Source organism: Parus major, chromosome 5, assembly GCF_001522545.3.
Source record: "Parus major isolate Abel chromosome 5, Parus_major1.1, whole genome shotgun sequence".
Classification (NCBI taxonomy): Eukaryota; Metazoa; Chordata; class Aves; order Passeriformes; family Paridae; genus Parus; species Parus major.
Window position 1 is genome coordinate 36,174,414 of NC_031774.1, and position 23,816 is coordinate 36,198,229.

General features: G+C 35.1%; 1 protein-coding gene across 1 annotated transcript in view; it reads left to right on the plus strand.

Moving 5' to 3' along the window:
- NPAS3 (neuronal PAS domain protein 3) overlaps positions 1-23,816 on the plus strand; it is a 589,490-nt gene that overhangs the window by 288,136 nt on the left and 277,538 nt on the right. The window contains exon 3 of the mRNA XM_015632068.2: positions 5,087-5,169. Coding sequence (XP_015487554.1) covers positions 5,087-5,169 — 83 coding nt within the window. The remainder of the gene's footprint in view (positions 1-5,086; positions 5,170-23,816) is intronic.

Consider the following 23,816-nt stretch of genomic DNA (forward strand, 5'->3'; position numbering starts at 1 on the left):
CAGAGGGTTTCTCTCTTGATGGAGATTTCTTTCAAAACTTAGAATCAGTCTTAAATGGGATAGCAAGGAATAGTCAATGAGGAAAATTATTCATCGAAGCGTATTAAACATGAAGTAACTATTTTTTTTAAAAAAAAAAGCTTCTGTGAATGTTAGCATGCAGAAATACTGGAGTGTAATGTTGATTGCACTTCATCCTTCACTGAGAACAAATCTTCTGTTGTTCAGTTTAGCCCTGAAGTCAGTGTCTTGGTCTTTTTTAAAACACAGCTTTTAAAAATTTCCAAATTTTTCACTATTTCTCATCAGAAAGCCCCAAGATTTCAAGATAACATCACACCTCTTCCTGTAAAACCACCTTGACTGCCACGTTCACCTCCATTTTCTTTCATGACCATTTGGAGTTTTTCATAGAAATCACAAAAGATACATTTTCATCTAGCATCTACTCTACACCAAGGGAAGTACAATACATTAGAAATTGTATTGCCATTTCTATAGATCTTTCTTTCTACTCTGAAACAAACAAACAAAAAAAGGTGTTACGTTCTGGGAAAGAATATTTAAAAGATTATAGCCACACTCATGCTGTGAACTGTTTTGCACATACAATCATAAGACCACTCTGCTTCTTATGCTGTCTCATCTGACATCATCATCTATTTTGTTGTACCTATGGGGAAAAATATTAGACAACCCTGTGTGAAGCTACTGTGCAATTAACCTGATATGGTTACATATTTTGTGAATAAAGCTGGTAATTTTCTTTTTTTGGTGGGGTGTTTATAAACTTTCATATTTATGTAGATCTGCTCAGGCTTTGCTAATTAAAATCTGACTTTATTAGCAGTCATAATTAGAGCTCTTCAATATGAGCTGTTTTTTTATAATTCTTCAGACAGCAGATTGTCTGAAAGGTTGTAGCGCGATGGCCCTATGTCCACCTCTGTTTCCAAGAGTACAAAAAGTTCTTAGAAAAATCAACAAAATTAAATAAAAAATATAAGGACTTTGAGAATAATTGAGAGAAAGCTTTTAGGAGCAAATAAAGGTTAAGAAAAATGAATTTATAAGTTCAGTTTAGTTTCTCAACTATTATTAAAACAATAATAATAGAATTTCAAAACTCTTTGTTGGAATTTTCCAAAAGTTTCCAGAAAAACAGTTTATATTGAGGGGTGTCACACAAAGTCTCACATAAGTTTTTTAGGGGAAATTGATAATTGGGCTCATGTTCTGCTCTTCCATTCCTAACGATCAAAGAATACTGGTTATGCTTTATTAGAACTCTGTCTTCACCAGCAGAAAGCCACAGTGAACATCAGTCTTTGGTCTGTGCTCCCACAACTTAGAACTGTGTTTAAGAGGAAACCCTTCCTCTTTAGGATGCATAGAAGTCTTTGTTAGGCAGTCTACATTTTTCTTTTCCCCTGCTTCCCACTTTTTGTAGCACAATTGCAAATGCTCTTGAGGTTGCATTAAGCATGCTTAGACTGCCCCCAAGACACTCTGAAAGGGAGGTGGTTCTTCCTTCAGCTCATGCACAGCCAGATTAGTCATTGAGGGAGGAATTTTAAAGAGGAACTAGTGAACAGTTAGAATTTCTTTTTATGGAATAATCCTATGCCAGGAATAGGCATGTCAGTTTGGATAGTAAAGGTCATAGTCCAAAGCCATGGAAAGTAAGACCAAAGACAGATTCTTCTGCTCCAGCACTACAAAGTGCACACATGAAAGCAATCTTTCTATCTTCTTGTCACTGTTAAAAGTCAGTATTTAGTACAAATATTGTTTCAGCGAATTTTTTATTAATTTCTGCATTCAAGCATTAAAGGTTGTCACCTAAATGTAGGCAATACAAAATATGAGCACGTGTGAAAAGGTCTATTCAGAGATGTTTGTTCATACCGCTAAAATAGGAGAAGCTTGGAAGAACCTGGGTTTGGAACTTGTTTGCAATGTGATTCCTTCTACGTTTTGATACACATGCTTCAGCCTTCTCCACATCCTAATTTCCCCTGCTTCCTGTAACTCAAAAGAAGAAATTTATGTCACACATTCAGTATTTTGTTTCTGTAAAGAGTCTACACTTAAAAGGGAATCCACATTTTTAAAAAAGATGTGCATCCACACCTTTAGGTCTGTGAAGGTTGCTGAGCTACTTTGATTTATAGATGTTGTGAAATAAACTTTAAATCTCTTGCTTTTCAAGCTTTTTTTGAGTGGCTGAGCTGTGGCTGCTGATGGTTCCATCCAGAGGGTGGGAGATTTAGATGACTAGCTGTGGCTTGTGTGATGGAAGACAGTTCAGTATTTATAGTTTATGTTTTGAAATTTTAGAATAAAATAGCATCAGGCCTGCTTTTTAATCCAAACATTTCAGCCTGTGTCTTCCTTTCTCCTATTGGTGTGCCAACAATTCATTCAATACAAATAAGAGGTTTTGTGCTGTGACTGGACTGTGAGATTGCCATGTTTCTGGAAGGTATCAATGTAGTATGCACTTTTATATCCAAAATAGCACATTTCTTTTGCTGCAAATAGGTATCAAGAAAACTTGAAAGCTCAAGTAAGTAAAAGAATAAGACAATGAATCCAGATGAGCAAATAATTTTTTCCCTTCTTCTATATTTGTCTTAATATTCTTGTCTCATTCCTCAAAATATGAAGAATGAATGTTATGGAAATGCATGAAATAAGGTGCATTTTTCAAAAGAGAGTTTCATCATGGCTACCAGAAATGTAATAGTTTTCTGGGTAACCCATTATCATGGTTGTAAAATTAAGAACCGTCATTAGAACCCATATCACCTGACTAAGAGCAAGACACATAAATTCAAGAGTTGTAGTGCTATAAAAATGTCAGTGAACTGAATGGCATGAAAGTACTACAAGATATTTTTCTATGTGTAGACACATAGCCACACACTAGCCACAAGCATGCAGTCATTGATAGAGGATTTAACTGACAAATTTTAAAAATAAAATCTGACCATCTCTGGTTTCCTAGTTAACTCACTGACCTTAAAGTGATTTCATTTGAGGTATAGAACTGAGGGTCCCAATTGTGAAGGACTGATGACTTACCTGTGAGTGTCATTTAAGGTTCAAGATGCAGTTTTAAAGAGTGTTGCACTGACTTCAGGCACTTCATTCAAATTATGATACTTAAATGCTAAAAGCCCTGCAATTGACATGATAGAATTGGATTCAATAAGTAATGGATACACTTTAAAATGGTAGAGAACAGTAACGTTAGGATATGGGCAGGAAATATAAAATTAATTCAAAGATAAATTCCAAATGGTGGTGTGTTCAGACAATGTGTGGAAGGTATGACACAGTCTAGGTGGATGAATGAAGGGACCTGAAGGATTTCAGGGAGGTCTTGCAGGTTTACAGGTTGGGGAAGTTTTTGGTCTTTACAATGTCTTATGAAGGCTACTATGAAGCAATGTCTAGCAAGCCAAAACTGAATTTGCTTTTTTGTTTCTGATAGCTTATAAATGAAATAACTGTTCAAAGCATCATGCTGACAGAAGTCATGATCAGAATACTGAAAATCTTTAGAGTGCTATGCTATGTATTTTGTTTAGTCCCACAACTAAAGGTAAAGTTTTTCTAAGAAATACGGTCTTGAATATTTTTCTTTCAAGGTGTTAGTTTCTATGTCCTTGAATATGAGAAAAGAGGAGGTCTTAGAAAACACCAGCTCTACTGGTATCTACTCTCATTTGTAATTATGAGCTATTGCCTGAACCTATTAGCTATGAAGCCACCTGTTTGCCCAGTATAAATAGCTTAGAATTTCCTGCAAGGAAATTACATGAAACATCAATAAGAAATGATATTGCATTTTCAGGTCAATATGACTATCATTACTTGGCATTTATCTTTTCCTACTGATATCATGTTTGGCAGCCAGTATCAGAGAAGACTAAGAAATTGTTGCTCTGTATTTTGTTTCCGTTGGTGTTAAATTGGCCTGTTCAGTAATGGCAGTCATTCATTCTGCTTTTTTTAGTGGATCCTTGATATTTCATTTTTCTTATCATAAATTGTAAAGACAGCAATACATAAAGATGGACTAGTGCTGTGATGGTTTCAGAGGCATTAGTCTCTCATCAGGGTCTTGGGATGTAAATGCTTCTGTACACACTTTAGAAGAAGAAGGGTGCAGGGTGAACTTTGCCTCTTCTCTCTGCTATGGATATGCCTGGTTTTGTCATGAAGATAGGCAAGGAAGCTTCCTGCAGCCCTGTGCTGTCTTTTCTGTGCTCTGGCTTTCTCTGATCACGTGGGAAAGGTAGCCTAAGCCTGAGAAAGCTCAGCTTATAGTAGGTGGCTATGTTTGGTTACATGCAGACTTAATTTCTGGCTTTGTGTTCCTGGCATTTAGAGTTAAACAAAATATTAGTTCTGTGATTTCTGAGCCTTTTTTGTAGTGATTGCTGCCTTTGAAGCATACCTACCTATTACTCACTTTGTACTTTTAAACTATATAATTTAGAAGCTGAAGTTCTAAGTATATCTTCCAGCAACTAACATGGATATCTGGGATACTAAAATACTTCTCTGCACTGAGGAGAACTTTGATAAGAATACTAGATGTATTTACAAATGTTGGTTTTTAATGTGTTTATTTCATTTCAGTTCAAATAATAACATGTTCAGATAAACCTCTCAGACTAACAGTAGAATAAACTTCCTAATTCATGAGTGATATTTAGTTCTTATCCCCACATTTCAAAATATTTAGAATATGTGTAGCCTGTTTTTCAAGAGTATTTTTCACTAAATTCTGCATGCTTTCATCACCAAAAACCTACAGGGATTTGAGATATATCTGAACAAATAAGTCATTTCCAGATCCATTGGACTTTAAATAGATTGGTTTTTAAAATCCTTTTTTATCTTAGAAATTTGAGTCTTATATTACATATTAAATTACTAAATTTTTATACTACATAGAAGGCAAAATTTAAATTAACACCAGTGTATTAAGATACAAAACATTTCATGTCAGTGATGAGGATGCATGAGCAATGAATGTGCAGACCATACAACATAACTGTTTTTTATTCAGTTATAGGTGCCCAGCGCAGGAGAAGTCCCAGTGCCCTTGCCATTGAAGTATTTGAATCACATTTGGGAAGTCATATTTTACAGGTAAAAGAAAAATGGCTTTTCCAAGAAAAAAAAAAATACCTACCTGGTCATATTTCTGCGAATAATTTAAATAGTATTGTTTATCATCACTTAAATTGATGAGATTATTTTTTTATGTTCATATTTCTTCTGTCTTGAAAGTCCATAACTGGGAGACTGTTAAAAAGAGGGAAGGCAAGTGTTGTTTTAGCTGAATCACAGTATTTCATTGTTCAGAATTGTGCAGTAGGTGTTTGCTTGCAGAATGCCCTTATGTGTTTGTGTGAATGTGCGTACAAGCTAGTATTTTGTGTTGGTGATTTGTCTTGTGTCATGTATCAATTTAGGGTTGGGGTTCTTTTCCCCCCCTGTGGTTTATGAGCGCTGCTTTCCTCCATGATATCCTAGTTATCACAATTATATATCATAACTTTGGAGAAAACTGTAGAGATTAACAAATAATAGAAGCATGCCTCTTAGGTGTCCGTAGCTTGGGCTGAAAACTGGTCTGGTATTTGTCAAACAAGATCGTCACATGACACAAGTCTTCATATTCCTGGAAGACTCAGCTGAAAAACAGTGACCTGATGGAAATGTTCTTGTGCATGATTTATTTTGCCAGGGTTACTACAGCCTTTCTTAGGTTGAAGTGATCAAATGTGGAGTACGAGCAGTTAAAAAGAAAATGTGATATGCTTTGGAGTAAGGCAAACCCAGCACTACGGAAATAAAACCCACACAAAGTCTTTTCTAAGTGTGGTGCTGAATAACTGCTCGTATTTAGCCATGTACACAGCTTCTCAATGCAAATATATTGTCTGCTGTATTATCTTTTGAGAGGTAGGAGAGAGGTAAATTAGGATATTATCATGAGAAATATTCCACTTAATTTGAAATGATTGAGAGCTATCTCTCTGTACTAACTCAGCTGTGGTATTCAAAAGCACTATAGATAATGTCAGAATTTTCACATCTTTATAAAATAACTAAATGCAGAATAGCAACAAAGATAATTTTAGGAAAACATTAAATTAACTAGTAGAATTAATTTCTTTCTGGAGCAAGAATCATGAATGAAATGATTTGCTTAGTTGTGCACTCTTGGCAGAGGTCTAGGTCAAGTTTTTGATTCTGTAAGCAAATACTTTTGTTGTAGTTATTGCGTGTATAGAGATCTGCACCAGTATCTACAGTATTGTGTTTGCATATTAGGCAGGAACACTGCTGTGCTGTCTCATACATGTAGAAAAAAAAAGGAAGAACTAGCAGCTTTGTGATATTTCAGTTAATGTAATTTGTCAGTATGTTGAGTGTGTAAACATATCATATATCCTAAAGGTATGTTTTTTACAGTATTATTTATAAGTCATCTATAAATAAAACCTCATTGAGACTGATTTATTTACACTCTTTAAGTATTAAGTATGACTCTTATGGATGAAAATGAAAAAACCTAGGATGGCTGCTTTGAAAACTACTTGATATTTGAGTTTTTCATTTGCTGTGTATTAAAACAATTAGTGACTTTCATACTTGTTTAAACTAGATTCCACTTATGAGTCGATGGGGTTTTGCTTTTGTGGGTTTTTTTGTTGGTTTATTTTGTTATGTTTTTGGGACTTTTTTGTTTCATTAGGTGGGTTTTTTTGGTTGTTTTTGGGGGTTTTTGTTTGTTTTATTTTGCTTGATTTTGATTTTTTTTTTTAAAAAAAAATTATTTGTGATAAATTAAGTTGTTTTCAGGATATAACTTTATCATACTACTACTACTAAAAAAAACCCCTGTATTGCACTTGTACTTAAAACTGAGGATTTAAAATCAAAATTACCATCAGCCTTGTACTGAATATCTGTTGAGGTGTGGCCCTTTCAAAGAAGACAATGCTTTTATCAAAGTACTCCCATGAATCTCTCAGTTGATAATAGGAAGTTCCACTCTGATATTTGCCAGATAGACTGTTCACGATGGATAAAGGACAATATGAATTAATAGTGGTGACAGGTTTATCATGACATGTTAAGATTTTGTCTTATCTTAGCAGAGTAATCAACCCTTGGGAGGGAAACCTGAGTAATGCATTCAAATGCACCACTTCTAAGCAGATCACTTCAGAGTACTGCCTTGTGGTCTAATAGGTAGACATATAATCAGCAGAAGACAAAATTATTTTTAAAACAACAATTGGACAGACTGTGTGGTGGAATACCATGCTAACATGTTCTGACCTAGTCTGCTACTCACAGAAATTATCATCAAATAAATATCATAATAAGTATTGTTTGCAAGTCAAGTAAACAACTTTGATTATACCTTGGGAATTTTGATTTCAGAGTCTGCTATCTGAAGAATTTGAATTAATAGTTCGTGTAATCCCTTTTGCTATTAATATTTTGAAGACTGGGTTAAGTGTAAGCTCAGAAATTAAGGAGCCTCTCTAATCTTTTTAATATTTTGATACTTCAAGAGTTATTGATAGACAAATATACTTAATACAGTAGATTTTTTAAAAAGTGGATATAGTTTATTTAAAATGACATTACAAAAAGAGAAATGGAGGTACATCTAGTGATATTTTTACATTTTGAGTCTACAAGCAGGTAGTGTCAGTCATGCCTAGCTATACATTATATACAATAGTCATGTGCATACATATTAAATCCATGTATTTACATATAATTCTTAGTCATTGAATAAAGAATGCCTTCATCCATGATTGGGAGTTTTTTTTATTATTAAGGAGTCAAATGTTTAAATGCTGCTTAACTGATGATCAATACAGGTACTAAAGGTTTTTCTCCCATATGCAGTTAAGTGCAGAAAATAGAAAAGTAAAACTCTACCCATCATGAGAAAAAATAAAAGTTAAAAAGTTCATTTTGATCTGAGATAGCCTTTGTGCCCAGGGATCATACAGTTAATTCTGTTCTGTTAATGGCAGACTTCATCAACTCCAAAAAAATCAAGGCACTATTATCTTTACATAAATTCAGAGATGAAAAATTGAATAAAAACCCCAATAAAAACAAATTTCATACTTTTAAAGGGCTTCATTTATGTGAGCCTGGATGCATCTTTGCATTTGTCTTTTGTACAAATCTAGATATATAGTATAGAGGCTTATACTTTGCTTGCATATGAAATCTGAGACTCGAGCACATCCTCACTGTGAGGGTGGTGAAGCCCTGGAAGAGGTTGTCCAGAGAAGCTGTGGCTGCCCCATCCTTGGCAGTGTCCAAGGCCACGTTGGATGGGGCTCTGAGCAACCTGGTCTAGTGGAAGGTTCCCTGCCCATGGCAGCAAGGTTGGAGCTGGGTGATCTTTAAGGATCCTTTTAACCTTAATCAGTCTCAAATTGTATGATTCTATGTCAAAAAATCTTCAAGCCACAGCTGATTGCTGTGTATCATGCTGAAGAGATTCCCAGTAGTAGGTTTGAAGCCAAAGGCACTATCCACTCTGTGCTTGTGGAAAAAAAGACCACGAAAGATGATTGCTCAAACACTATTACATCTGAATCTTTATGTCAGTGGAATGTCTTTTAAATGTTTTCCAAGTAAAATCACCTGAATTATGAATAGTAGAATAGGATGCAATGAAGGAGAAAAGTAGATAATGGCAATATGTTAATTAATTTTTGACAAGATTTTTGATTTGCCAAATTATGGGCTTTGTTTTGCTTGTCTTGCATTCTTTTTCTTCTGAAAAGTGGTGTTATAAGGAGAACAGATATCTTCTGATTCGTATTTCTGTATATATATCTGTCTATCAAGTAAATCCAGTAAAAAAATTACTTCTGGTACCTACTATTAAAAATTTGGCTTAAATTGGTTGTAAAAATTAGCGAGATTTTCATCAATTTTTCAGGACCTCTGGATTTTTTTCTGTAACTTCATTGCTATTGAGAAGGTGTGAAAAAGGGTCAGTAACCCCATAGTCTTCTTATAATCAGGAATGATCAGGAAATGTAGAACTAAATATAGAGAAAAGGGAAAGTTAGTGAATATATTTGCATATGCAAATTAGCTTAATTGATACTGCTTGCCTCTACAGGGATTTTTCATTACAAACTGGAGTGCTACATTGTTCAGCTCATATTGAGTAATTTAGTAACTAATGAGACCAGTTTGCACTAATTTGCATATGATAAATGAGCTTAATTGCAGTAAATAACTTGGAGGCATAATTACTTAATTTTCCTGTGTTGCATGGCTTTTAAGTTCACGTATGAACAACTCAAGATAATTTTGCATATTTAAATTAGTTGCTTTTAAAATTCTTGAACAAAAAAGAGCACACCTTACAATTTGAACTGTAAAACAATTAAAAGTATAATCTACATTATTTTCAAATAAAATTTAATATTTTGAAACTATATATTTCTTCCTTTGAAAACACCAGTGCCTTTTTAAAGACTAAGTGTTTGGAATCAATCACAATGGAATAGTTTTAAAGTCAGGCTAGGATGGGAAGATGCTATAAGTAGTAATAATAGGAGAGTGTCTCTGAACTGTAGTGAGCAGTATGCATTTTGAATTTCTGCATACAAGAGTGATAACTTTCATAATTGCATTCTTTGCTTCAGCAGTGCCTATTCAACTGTTAAGAAACTCTAACACTTTGATATAGCATTATGTACGTGTTACATACACACTAACTTAGATACTAGTTGTCTTAGATCGTCTATACTGTCCCACCTCCTCTTGAGTGAAGAAGTCCTTATATTGGATGGGTACTGAAATGTCAGTGCAACAAAAAGTACATCCTTTTCTTCTTTTTGTGGGCATTTTCAATTGTGAGCGCTGGCATGAACAACTCTTAAGATGTAGATTTGTACAATGAGTTTCAAAACACACAAACAAAAATAAAGAAACAAACAAACCAAACATAATACAAAATCAAACTAATTGGAAGACCACAGTTTATTTCTGCCGTGTCCCAAAAGTTATTTCACATTAGATAATTTTTGAGATTTGATAGAATTGAACTACTGAACCAGACAGAAAAAAGCCAACTACCAATCTCATTTATTCCCTTAGCAAGATCTGTTGTGAACCCGTGATTTATGTGTGGATGACAATTACTGAGTTCTGTGTTCCATAAAGGTGCCTACCCTAAAGGTCCCCACCTACCTTCCTAGAAGCTTTTCATAAGCCTTGTTGGACATTGGAAATTTTCTGAGTCTTGCATTTCCCTTTTACTTTGTGTTGTACCTTTCTCTCCCATTAAGCATTTCGTGGTGAACAAAGGTCTTTGTAGTTGCAGTAGCAGATTCAATGAGAGAAGAATCAGGTTCCAATTAAGATCCAAGGAAAAAGATCCTCAATGAAAACAGTCTGATCCTATAGGTTGCATTCTTATTGAGCCAAAAGTCACAAACTACAAACCACTTAGATTGAATGAAGTTGTTAACAATGCCCAGAACATACCTGTAGTGGATTCCCAGTTGTGTCCAAGATGACCTAACAAAATCACCTGAAATACGCACAAGGCCTGTAAGCCCTTGTTTTACTTCCTAGAAACCTCTGTGTCACCACAGCCTTGATCATGGAATGTCATCCTAGAATGGGAGCAGAACTTGAGCTACTTGGAAGCTGCAAATGGCTCCAATGCTGCAATTTGGCTTTACCCCATGCACGGATGGTGGTCTTGGTTCACACGCTTTTCACTCCACTGAAAGCCTCTGATGGTGGATGGAACTTCATGGAAGATTTAATTGTCTCTTTACCTTCAACCTATAGAGAAGCCATGGGCTTTTAAACCCATTGATGTTACTTTAGCTTTTCTTTATTTAAAGTCAACAAATTAGCAAACCACCCACATCCTATGGATGTAAGAAGCCTAATGAATTGCTAGCATTGTGAACAATTGAATAACGCCTCTTATCCTAATAGATTGATAGTCTTTTTCTAATTATTTTTATTCTTGTATCCAACTTCAATAATAAGACTAACATGAAACTGTAAAATATAACCTGTTTGTCAATTTAGTATACTACTGTGCTTCAGAAAGGGGCCCTTATTAATTGTGAGGTAAATGTGCAGATGAATACAATTTCTGTGTTTTCTAGTGACTCATTCCAGGTGATGCCAGTACCATATAGAGTAGCTGAGTCATTGGTTTGTTTTCTGGAGCGTGTCAGACAAGCATAAATTTCTCAGGAAAGAGGAAAATTAATGTTTCTTCACTCCAAGTGAGCACTCTAACAACCTTCTGTTTGCAGGTAGCCAGAACCCCATCCACCTGCACTCCTAAACTGAAGTAAAGCTGTATGTACAACTGTGCTCCAAGGGGTTGGTCCCATCCAACTCTTCACACTGTGCAATGGCTGCAAATAACAGATTGAAACACATTTGTGATACTCTCAGAAGTACTCATGGCCACAATGAATGATCAACTGAATGCAAAGATTGCTAATACCTCAGTAGTTACAAAATAAAAGGCTTTTTCCCATCTTCAGCCAGAAAAATTGGAAGTTGTTATCAGGAAAATGTTTTCACATACTCCTCAAGTTAATGCACTTTTATCATCCAGTTTGTAATTCAATGTTATCAAATACAGAAGGTGTAGAATGACATACAAGATTTGAAGGAAACTTTCATCCCATTTCTCTGTTGTCTAAATGGGTCTTGTCCTTCATTTCTGTCACTATTTTCATAGAATTATAGACATACTTTTAGAACAATGGTATTCCATGAAGCTTTCTAGACAAAAAGTGGAAAGAATTCACTCTGCAGTTTCACTACAGTATTTAATCCTGTTTGGAAGATGTTGCTATTATTCCATAATAACTAGATAAGGATATAATTAGACAATTACACCATTCACTATTAAAAAAAAATTTTTTCTGGAGAGTATGTGAGTAAAGTTCTCCATACATTGTAAATATGTGTTAAGCATGCAACCAGTTTAGATGGGGCAAAATTCATGAAAATGTTTTGTTAAAACAAGTTAGAGAACCATAAACAGAGCAAGTTGTTTACATTTTTGCAGCAGCAGTAGAGAACAATTGTGGATGGTACAAGTGTTGCACACAACTAACAGTGTAATGGAGGAACAGAACTTTCTCCTGAAGGCAAAAAAGTACCAATACTTTGTCTTTTAAGCCTATTGTTGGTTAGGTATTAAAATCAGCCAAGCAGTATGAATAATCATAAGTGAATGAGATACAAAATTCTATTTTTTTTCTTCCCCCACAAATGTTTTGTAATACTTTGTAGTGTTTTAATTAGATAGAGGCAATAAGGGGAAAAAAAAAAGTTTACTGGCTAGGCTATAGCTGAGTGTAAGTCTCATTTCTTCCAGTATTTGAATTATTATAGGGAGTCCCATCTGACAAGAAAATTTAAAAAGTGGGAAAAGAGACAGGAAAGTGTTGGAGTGCTATAAAATATTAGGGGGAAGATTTATCTTCTCATTTACTATTTTCAGTCATTCTGAGTATTACATAATGAGGTTCTCTCTGTATAACACTAGTCAACACAGAAATGGTGACACAAGACTAAAGGTGAGGAAGCAGCAGATGGTAGTACTGATGGAGGATTTTTCCAGGCTGTAAAAGGTGTCAGGAGAAAAGACTTCTACTGGCTTGGAAATTTGTGAAGGGCAATTGCTAATGATGATGTCAGTGGTATACTTTCTGAGAATGAAGAAGACTGTTCAGCTTCTTGTCTGCATTGGGTTAAAGGGGTAGACTACTAACTGACATCTGTTAGCATGTGTCAAAGGCAGACGAAAAGAGGAAAATGTGAAAAGGCTGACAAAACTTAGGTTATGTTGGGTTAGAATAGATAGAATAGATCTGTGCTGTCTGAAAGCAAAATTTTGGGAATGAAGTAGAGGTTAAGTTATGCATCAGTAGCCAAAAATAAAGTGGAAATTAAATAGATTAGTTAAAAGGAAATAGTTGTTAGAGATCAAACCACACAGCAAAGCAATGCTAAACTTTCTATTGGCAAAGAGCTGTGCGTAAATGCAATGAGACAGAAAAAGTACACAGCAAGTCAGAACTGGAGGTTTGGAGATCATATAAAAGTTCTATAGGGAAATGATTTCTGTAGGGCATGTATTGACTCTACTTCGTGTACTTAAATTTTGAATCTGAACCTCCTAATTGTTAAGTACAACCCATATTTATGCGTTTTCTTCCTAACATTAACTGGCATCCAGAGAGTTTGGGTAGAAAACCAAAGGGAACACCAAACGCTCTCAACAAAATGCAGTCCAGAAACTGAACAAAGGGGAGAAAAAAAAGCATTTATTTAATCTGCATCTCTAGCCAAAATCAAAAGCATTTAGTATGCAATCATGTTTTCTCTAGAATAGTTGATGACTATACAGTTCAACTTAGTAATTCCAAAACAGAGGTTTAACAGCAATAAATGGGATGCTGTACTGGCTTAGTATAAACTGAACAATGATTGATCTATGATATAAGAGATTGTATATATCCTGATGAAAGTATAACTTTCTAGAAATGATAAAATTTTAAGTGGACAGGACCAAAGAATATTAAATTAGGAAAAAAATCTTAAAAAAATAAAAATCAGCAAGAGATCAGAGTATCAGCATACTAAATGTTGTGTTGAGGAAAGATAGACACAGAATTGACTTGGAAGCAGTAATTTGAGGTGACATGAAATGTGTGTTTTATTAACTCTTCAAATACCACACCCAAACACAGTTTAAAGGCAGGAAAGCAGTGTAAATGCTGAAATGTTGTGAAAAGGGTCATAAGACTCATGTAAGAAAAGATCAGTATCTTGCTTTGCAGTGTGTCTTTTCCAAGACATCTCCAGTAGCAGCTTGCCCTTTATGATTTGAGGATAATGCTTTTTCATCTTTCTGCTTCTTTCTGTAGATTTCTGTAAAATCTACCTAGGAATCTGTTCGTGCTTGATCAACAATCACTCCTTGAGCACTTTGTAGATTGACAGTCTTCTCAGAAGGTCATACTCTTGTCTTAAAAGGGCAAACTTATACTTGATATTAATATATTTAGAAATTTAGAACTCTAATTGTGTTTTTTGTACTAGTTTAAGTGATTCAGGGTAATGATAAGTATTTGAAGCTGAAAGTAGGCAGAAAAAGCTCTCTTAAAAATTTTAATGTTGTGGGCCTCTATTCACTGTTGGATGCTCTTTTGCACTTTAAACATGTGTAAATGCCACTGCATGCTATGATATGGCTCTGGTGTTACACCAGTTTGAATTATAACAGAGGTTAACTTGATACATTGCACGATTCTAAAAAGGGCTAGGAACAAAGGCTAGATCAGAATCTGAAAAGGTTAAAGGAGTTGCACAGACAGCACTGTTACAAAGGACATCTCAGGTCCATTAGCTGGAACACGTAGCAAGAGAATTTCCTGGGTTCAGGAGACTCAAAAGGTGCTAATTTGCATACTCCAATTTGTCCCAGTCATAGCAAATGCATCAGATTGACTCCATAAGGGCAGGGATTTCAATCTGGAGTTATGGCAAAGGTACAGCATCCGAGCACTTGCTGCCCAAGGGGTTATATGCTAAAAGGAGACTGGGGAGGTGTGGGAAACAGCAAATTGTTTTGCAATTGGAGCTTCTAGCAGTACACTTAAACCTGCATTTCGTATGGAAACTACATATATAGAAGCGTGCAGTTTCATTTAATAAAAAAAATATTTGATCGGAGTAGGACATGTACACATACAGTGGTGTGTCATTTAATTCCTGAGAAACTATTTGAAGAAAATGACATGTCTCAGCCATTTGTTGACCGTTTTGTTGTCACCTGCTGAGTGTTGTCATTTCCATAGCCAGTGGGCTGTATTGAATCAAACAGAGGGAATAGGTCATTAAAAGAAATGGAGGAGTTTGTGCAGCCTGCAGAAGCTGAAGGAGGAATTTTTTTCTTCAGGTACATCACAGAACTCTAATGGAGTCTGCATTCTGCTATGATTTTGGGTTTTGCCCTATATTTCTCTGAAGTGAGGTGGCTTGAAAAGTATAGACAGCATAAACTAATGTGTGGGTTCACCAGGAAGAATTATACCTTCCATGATGTGTGTAAAGATATAGGTGAGGGAAGTAAGTGTCCTTGTTTCAGAAAACTTTTTTTCATTTTTTTTTCAAACACAGCATTCATCAAGAAAGGAAAAGAGTGTCGGTTTTATATAAATAAATAAAAATGGGGAAAAGTGTATTTCATGGGCTTTCATGCTGGGCAAGTTAACTGATATTTTTCTTCTCTTTTTTTGAAAACATTGATGACAGTTTCAAAGATTTCAATTATTTCTCATTTCAGTTCTTATAAAAGTATATAACACTAGAAATAGGCTTTAAATATCATTCGTACTCCTCTGCAATGGATGTGAAGGGCAGCACTCTGTTCCCTCTTTTTACCTGGGAGCTGGGAAAGGGTAGGGTTTTAGTCTGCATACAGAAAACCCTTTAATGGACCATGAAGATCTGAGATTCATGTGAATGCTATTGTTTAAGGCTGTTTTTAACTCTGAGTTATTTCCTTCTATCAGGTATCTGCTAGTCACCTTTTGTTTGTTTGCTTGTTTGGTTGTTTCCAACTGTGAGGCATAAATAAATAGAAACATTTCATATTGACATGGAACCTATGTGTTCAAACTTCCCCAATGCTATAAAAACTGAAAATTTTGTTCTTTTTCTCCTGGATTTACTTGGAAAGAGCGGACACCTTTATAGACTTTTGAGTACATAACGTTTAAGGGAATACAAATATTGTTGAAATAAATGAGTCAGGCTTGTAGAGCATACTCTCTGTTCTGAAGTATATTATCTCAAAAGTTGATTAAATGGTTGTTTCTATTAGTTGCTGGCAAAATGTCTATCTGTACAGAAATTAAAAAAGGGACTATGGGAAAAAAGAGAACATTTCCATAAGTGATTATATGTAATTGCATGGTATCACATTTAGGCACACACAGTCACAGACACACAGACACACACACACACACAAACGTAATAAGGTCACAAAAGCTGCAAACTTGGGCTGGACTCTCTTTGTTAATTATGCACAGTACTTAGCTAATGAATTTTCTCCTTTTAGATTTCTTACTTTTTAAGGAGGTTCCTATTTAGATACGTATCATTTTAGATTACTGTAGAACTATATCTCTTGATAGAGTCTCACGGAATTCAGGTTTGATTTAATGCACTGTAAATCGTATCCTATATATTTATTATAGCTAGTGATTTAAAGTGTGTATCATTGGCTTGCTTTGCACTTTGTTATTCTGTTCTTCCCTTCAGTTGTATCTTCTGCTCAGCATAAAGGTTTTCATAGTTATGATTTCATTCTCTTGAGGTTTTTAGCTCTGAGGTGGTGGATTAGCAGCCTTTAATGCATCCTTTAAGGAGAAGGAAAAATCTGTGATGTGTATGTCTGTGTCTAGAGTTCTGAAGTCCTCTTCCCAGTGCAAGAGAGTCCTACAGTAGAGAACAGTTGTTAAAGAGGACACTTTAGCTGTAGGAGCTGTCTCGTAGCCCATTGATAGAGCCACTTGGCTTTTTTGCTATTCCAAAAATAACATCAGGTGGAGATTTAAAGGACACACTGTCAGTATGGGACTGGTCAGCTTTCTTCAGGCTAATGGCAAATGCTTCTTAGTCCACAGCATGAAAAAGAGTGTTAGTTTTGTTGAAAATTAATGAAATAAAACTAGAGCTTTACTGGAGCCCCGATATGTAATAGACATGTAGTAGACAATATCAGATTTCCTCTGTACAGTCTGAAAGAAGATTATTTACAGGTGAGATTTAAATTGAAAGTCTGGACTCATTGTCTCAGTATTCAAAGCAACCAAAATTTTACACAAAAATTTATTTCTATTATGGTTTAGAATTTCAAGGCCTATTTATGGGCAGTATATGATCAACAGGCAATTCTGGAAATAAGAGTAAGCCCTCTGCTAATTCTGAGAACAAAATGTTTGGGACTTGAAAAAGTATCATTGAAAGACTGTCCTGCTTAACTTGCTGTCTCTTTTTTGTTCTCTCTCTCAAACAATTTTTGCATTTACATGTCTGAAACAATAATGATCAAGGCAGTGGTTTTCATCCTTTACAAATTATGTACTCAAGCAGAATCAAATGCTTAATATGATCCTTCCTTTGAAGAAAAAGTACTATATATTCTAAACATAAATAATATTTATCAGAATGTATAAAAGAAGGTATGAAACAGTTCAAATTTTCAGGGATATAATGTTGTATTAGTCTGTCAAAGCAAGAACAAAATACTTGGTTTTGTGTATTGTAAACTCAAGCCTAGCATCCTCAAAATGAATAACAGCTTTTGCATTTAATTTCTCGTAGTTATTAATTGTTATGTTTTGCAGCTGGCACAAAAAAAAAGGAGAGAAATTAGAGTATTTTAGTTAAACACCTAGTTGTAGGCTCCTAAAGCTGTGCCTGTAAAAGGTTGAACCCTTATGTCAGCTGCCTAGCAGGAGCTAACACACCTTTCCACAGAAAGGACTGCATTGTCACTGGCATTGCACTGAGGCCTTTGTAGGGATTCTTCTTTGTGTCCACTTTTTTGGCACACATTTGCCTCTTAGGCTGCGTTTTAGGCCACATAAGGCTGGGCACATGCTGTAGGAGAGGAAGGGGGTTGTGCATGTCTAGTCCTTGCACATTTAGGCTACTGGCTTTGTACTGCCCCCGTATATCCAGTGTTTGCCAAGGCCAATTAGCAGCATTTGGCTTTCATTCTACAAAAGTTCCCCCAGCTCCCAGATAGATTATTCCTGATGAGGGTATAAATTATCTGCGTGTAGGAGGCTTGGCATGAAGTGCTTGTAGCTGCTGCTGCTGGATAGGGGAGTGCATATACTGTTAAGCCTTGTTCTAGAATGAGATTCAGTGACCTCCCTCATGGATAGGCTCTGGTTTTGGTAGACTCCAAATTTAAACAGAAAAGAACCTTTCCTATTTCTTGCCTAAGGAAATGGTTGATGTTTATTAATTTGTGGGTATTATCAATGTTTGTTCACAAGTACTTAGGTCAATACTTTTCAATCTCAAGTGATAAAAAGTCTTTTTCAGAGAAACTAAGGAAGAGCAATAGCAAGAGCAGAGCACAGAATTTTATTTAAAGGGCAGTTTATTTCTTTTAGTTTCAAGATTGTGCCTGGCAGGGTGACACATGCAAATATCTAATCAGGTGTCAATAGTATTTTGTAACATTTTTATATCAGTTTTGTTTGTTGTTTTACTTTTTTAACTATTAAAGAACATTTTAATGATGTTTGTTTTCCTCTTCATAAAAATTTCTTTCTGGTCATTCAAACCTTACACTTCCAGTTCCGGGCAGTATATCTAGCAATAAAAAATTGTTTAGGATTAAAAAGTAATGGGTGGTATCAGCATAACTTCCTATCCACTAGACAGGAAATGAACATTTACACATTCTACAGATTTGCTGCACGTGCAAGATTTAATCATCTATGCTGAAATCACCAGGAACAGTAGAAATACCGGAATTAGATGTAGTGGCCTATGAAAGCATTAGGGGATATGCTCAGATAGTACTCCTTAATAGAGAGGAACCACTGAGTAATCCACAAAACATGGCTACAGGGCAGCAGCAGGCTGACCCACAGCAGACAGACAATCGGGTTTATCAGCAAAGCCAGAATTAGAGCCAGAAAAGGAAAGCTGACATCCAGATGCCAGTGATACAGGCATCTACCCAGACTTGGGCATATGGGTCCTGCATCTGTCAGTGTTGCACCAGCAGTTGGCTCCCAACCTGGAGCAGATTCTCTTTTCCCGATGAGTTAGAGATCCCAGCCAGCACAGTCACTGAATGGATAAGCCAAGTCTTCCGAAGCAATGCTGTCATGTTTGAAAGGCCAATTTGGGTCAAAAGAAGTCCTGTGAGACTGTATGAGAGCTTTTGCCATTCATGGCAAGATTATGATGCAGAAGGCTTTCTGCTTATGCAGGCATGTAAAAAGCAGAAGCACAGTGAAGAAATTAGAGTATTTTTTTAAATGCCAAAAGAAAAAGGATGTGTCTGAAAGGGCTGGAAAATACAAGTGTTTTCTTATATGGAAAAGCAACTTTGTTAATACTTACCTGCTCATTCTCCTGGGAGAATTGGTATGGGTTCTTGAGTCAGCCTCATCTCCAGAAACCCTGAAATAACTTCTCTTTGACAAAGAAGTTCTCTTCCCATACTCTTCTAGTTTCATAAACTCTATGAAGGCTGAACCATTTGTGCCACACGGAACAATCTCAGAGAAAATCCTGTAACAGAGATAAGGGCTTCTGCCTCCCCTCTCCCTCAGTATTTTCTCCTTCAGAAATTCAATACTACTATTACTACTACTAATAATAATAAAAATAATAACTATAAAAAGATTTGTTTATCCCAAACTGCTTTTCACTTGTTTAAGCTAGTGAGAGGGCTGTCTTTAAAAGAGTTTGAAATAGAAGCATGAACACTTGACAGCAAGAAGCATCAAGGACACTCTAGGACTAAGAAACTTAGCATTGGACTCCTTTACATGATAAAGCTGTCAAAGAACTTGGAAACTACACTTAAACCATTCTCTTTAATTGTTTATAATCTTCTTCAGGAGAGTATGTATACATGATTTGAACATGAATTTATTGCCTGAGGTAGATCCTCATACTAAATTCATTGTAAGCATTATGTGGTCAAAGTGTGAGAGATGAATTTACCCTTGAATAATCTGGATAAATATTTCTTCACAGAGAGAGAGGAGTAGGCTGTGAACATGGACACATGCTGTTTTTATCAGTTCTCCTGCACAGCTTTGCTGGTATATTTTTATTTTGAAAACTTCTGGTCAGGTTTTTCTAATATAAAATTCATATGGCATATAGGGATTCTTGAGAGTTGATCTTCTAAGTCTAGAGAGATGTAGAAGTCTCCTGTGTTCTAAAAAAAGAATGATACTGGAAGGATTGCTGACAGTGAAGCATGTACCTCATAGTTCTTTAAATAAAAAGTGGTTGTCCTTTAAAATAAGTAGCCAATAATTCTTAATTCATTAAACTAGTGTATAAAAATGTTAGTAATTTGAAATTAATATGGCCTAATGCTTCTGCCTTGGACATTTCATTGCATTTTAGCAAATATGTACTTTTCTTTTAAAATGCTATTAATAAAATCAACAAGAATATTTCTCTTAAAGATGTGACTCTATGAAGTGTGTTCTCCATTATAGCCAGCGGAAGAAAAGTTTAGGGTTTGTTTTAAAAGGAAAATGCTTCAAAAGAAAAAAGATAGAAATATAAGAGGAATAGAAGACTCAATGACCTTTTTTTATTGTGTTAACCCACTAGTTATGTCTTTATTAACTTTTCTTGTGCTAAAAAAGACAATTAATTTTAAAAAAACAACAGAATAGTTTACTTTTTTTTGTGCAATAGACTTTCTTTGTATTTCAATTTGTCATTACTGTAAGTCATATTCTGAATATTAGTTATTTGCTTGTCCTGTTGTCATTTGTGACATACAGTTTTAGAGATGTTGAAGGTCTCTGCCACCATTGTCTTTCTTATAAAACATTTTATGCATGATATAAGAAATAAACACTTTATACTAGGGAGAAAAAGGTAAATAAACCCATGGACTTGATTCCCTAAAAAATCTCTTGTTGGAAAGGATTCCGATGTTTAAGAAATGGTCTCTGTTATTTTGTTGGTTGTGCTGAAGATCAAGTTCAGATGCATTCCTCTTTGAAACTTAAAAAATACATAATGACTGCAATGACATTTTAATATATTTTACATAAGCTTTTCCTATGTATATAAATGAAATTTTACTCTGAAAAAAGGGACACTTTTTCAGTTGCATAAGAGATTAAAAAGGTAGAAATTCAGAGCATATTTTGAGGCAGACCTTTACAGGATACAACACTGAATGTATGAGAATGCATTTTGATGTAAGGCTTACAGAAATGCTGCATTTATTTTTTGTGAAAAAGCAAAAGTTCTCAAATAGAAAAAAATTGAACCCCTCAACATAACCTTTGAGTCTTACAAGCTTTATTATTTTAGAAAAATATAAGCTGCCAAAGGTCGTGAAACCTTTTCCCTCTGAAATTTATGACACTATGTCTAAGTGGAAGTTTACTTCTCTGACTTCTGAAGCTTTGTTAAGGAGCAGGAAATGTCATCCACTGTGTGGTCCTCAAAAATGCAAGCAATCCAGTCCTATAGCTCCTCTCACTCCTTTTAGAACTGTTTAATCCACTGACTTCCATGAATACTCCTGATTTATATCACTATTAACGAGCCAGAGCTGCAAACTTTGCACTCCTGAAAGCACATCTTGTCCATCTGGGCAATCACTTATGATAAACTTGTTTGGAATTGTGTGCTGCTCTTCAATTTACCTCTACACCTAAGTATGATTGAGTTAAAAGGTGCTTAAATGATTCTCTTAATAGGTGCATGTAAACAGAAAAAAAAGATTATGATCATAAGTAAAGAAATAGTATCCAGGACTGAATTCCATGAGCTGCTGAGGGAAAATAACTGAATATATCATGGTATTGCAAAAGATTTTGTAGAAAAAAATAACAGCTTTAATTATAGGTAGAAAGATTTCCTCCTTCAAATTATCTCTTTTATTAGTAGTTCCCCATCACTATAACAAAATAATTCATTAAGATTCATTTATTTCACGATAAGTTTCTTACTTTGTTTTGTGCAAGCATATATAATTCTGATTTCTGCTTTTAAGAGGAGAGTTATTTTCTGTTTAACTCTTTTTTTCCTTTACAGTCCTTGATGATGTATTTTGACTTCTGTTCATATGACAATCTTATAAAAACACCTGCCTGTTGTCATCACAAAGTTTAGGGTGGAGTCTTGTTTTATTTTTTGTAATTAATGAAGAAGCAATATCAGCATCTAATGAAATGGTCACAAAACTTTTTGATGCCATTCTTCTTATATTGTTTTTTTCCAGATAGCTTTACAAATCTATAAAATAGCTTCAGAAAAAAAAAGCAAACCTTGACAGTGGAATTATTTTTGGGTGGTTGGGGCTTTTTCAATTTAGTCATTTTTCCTAGCTTCTGCGATTTGAAACCTGGAATACTGCAACTTGGGGTGCTAGAATAATGGTGCCATTGAAAGAGATGTTTTAAGAATTTAAGGCTGGTTACAGTCTTTCTGAACGAACTTTAGCTAGTCACTTATATCTTGGGTAACTGACCTATAAAAGCCTGAAATAAATTCTTAAGTCAGTAATCACATGCTTTAATGCCTTTTTCTGGAATCTAGCCTTATCTTTTAGAAGCTAACTATGAAAAGACTGAAATTCAAAGTGTCCTGTAATGTAGGATTTCCCCAGGAAATAATTCATCTACTGAAAATGTCATGACTGCTAGTATCAAGGGGAGAAAGAATATAATGAATTCATTGAGAACAATTGTGTCTATATTGCCAAGACTGTCAGGTCAAGATCTCTTATAAGAGCTTTGCATTAATACTTGTTTACTTCCAGTGGATATTCAGGGTTAAGTTCTGGGACCAAATACTACCGTCCTTTTTCAGAACTGTCTCTTAATCAAAACTGGCTTGTGTCCTTTTTAAAATACTTTCTAAACATAGTTTCTAGAAGTAACGGTTCTCTCTAAATATTGCCAGCTTCCTCTCTGAGAAAGTCACCTAGCTGAGACTCCCTGTCTCTGTTGACACTATGAAACTTGTGTAGTTCCATTGGTTTGTTGCCATGGCATTCTTCATGTCACTGCCTGAAACTAAGCTATGATGCATTGATGGATTATTTTAATTCAGACTGTCCATGGTGTAAATGATTGCTTTAGTAAAAGAAGGAAGATTATTAAACACAACTTAATACTTTAGAGAGCCATTCTTCAAAGAACATTTTAAATATTTTTATATATTTTAAGATTTTTTTAAAAGCAGTACATTTTCCTAGGGGAAATGAGATGTCTTTCTAACAAGCCTGAGATATTTATCCATGGGACTTAAAATAATGTAAAAATATATTATGATAAAGTGAATGTAAACTTTAAGCTGTTTTTATAAAGGTGGCAGTAGGAAAAGTAGTCCTTATGGGAAAGAAAGGGTAAATCTCAATAAAGCATAATGTTAAATTTGAAAAAGAAATAAAAGATTGGCAAAAGCTTCCCAGTGAAATGCATAAACCAAAACTCCTCATTTTTGGAAGAATCATTGCTTATTTCATAACAAGTGGTTATGAAGCTGAGGAGTCTACCATTTTAGCAGTAATTGCCAAAGATGTTATATAGGAACACTGGTAGTTGGAATAATTTCAGAGCAGTTGTTGGTTATATCTGTTTCTCTAGAAACTCTGAACGTGCCATGACCCAGAATCATGAGTAGGCGTCTGAACTACATGTGTCTCTCTCCTTTGAAATATCCAGCTACAGCAAAGTTCTCACATCTGAACTGAGATATAATTTACTTTTTCATTCATACTAAAGAAAGGAAATTGTTATATTGCACTGTAGTTTTTACTTAGGTTGGCAGTGCCTTCCCTTCAGTCAGATACAGACTGACTTCTACTGACTAAAATGCATTATCAGACATCCATTGATGGTGAATTTAGGGTATCACAGTCATCTTTGTGAGCTGATGAGAGCAAGTACTGACCAGGAATTCCAGAAGCTCAAAACCTGGACTCA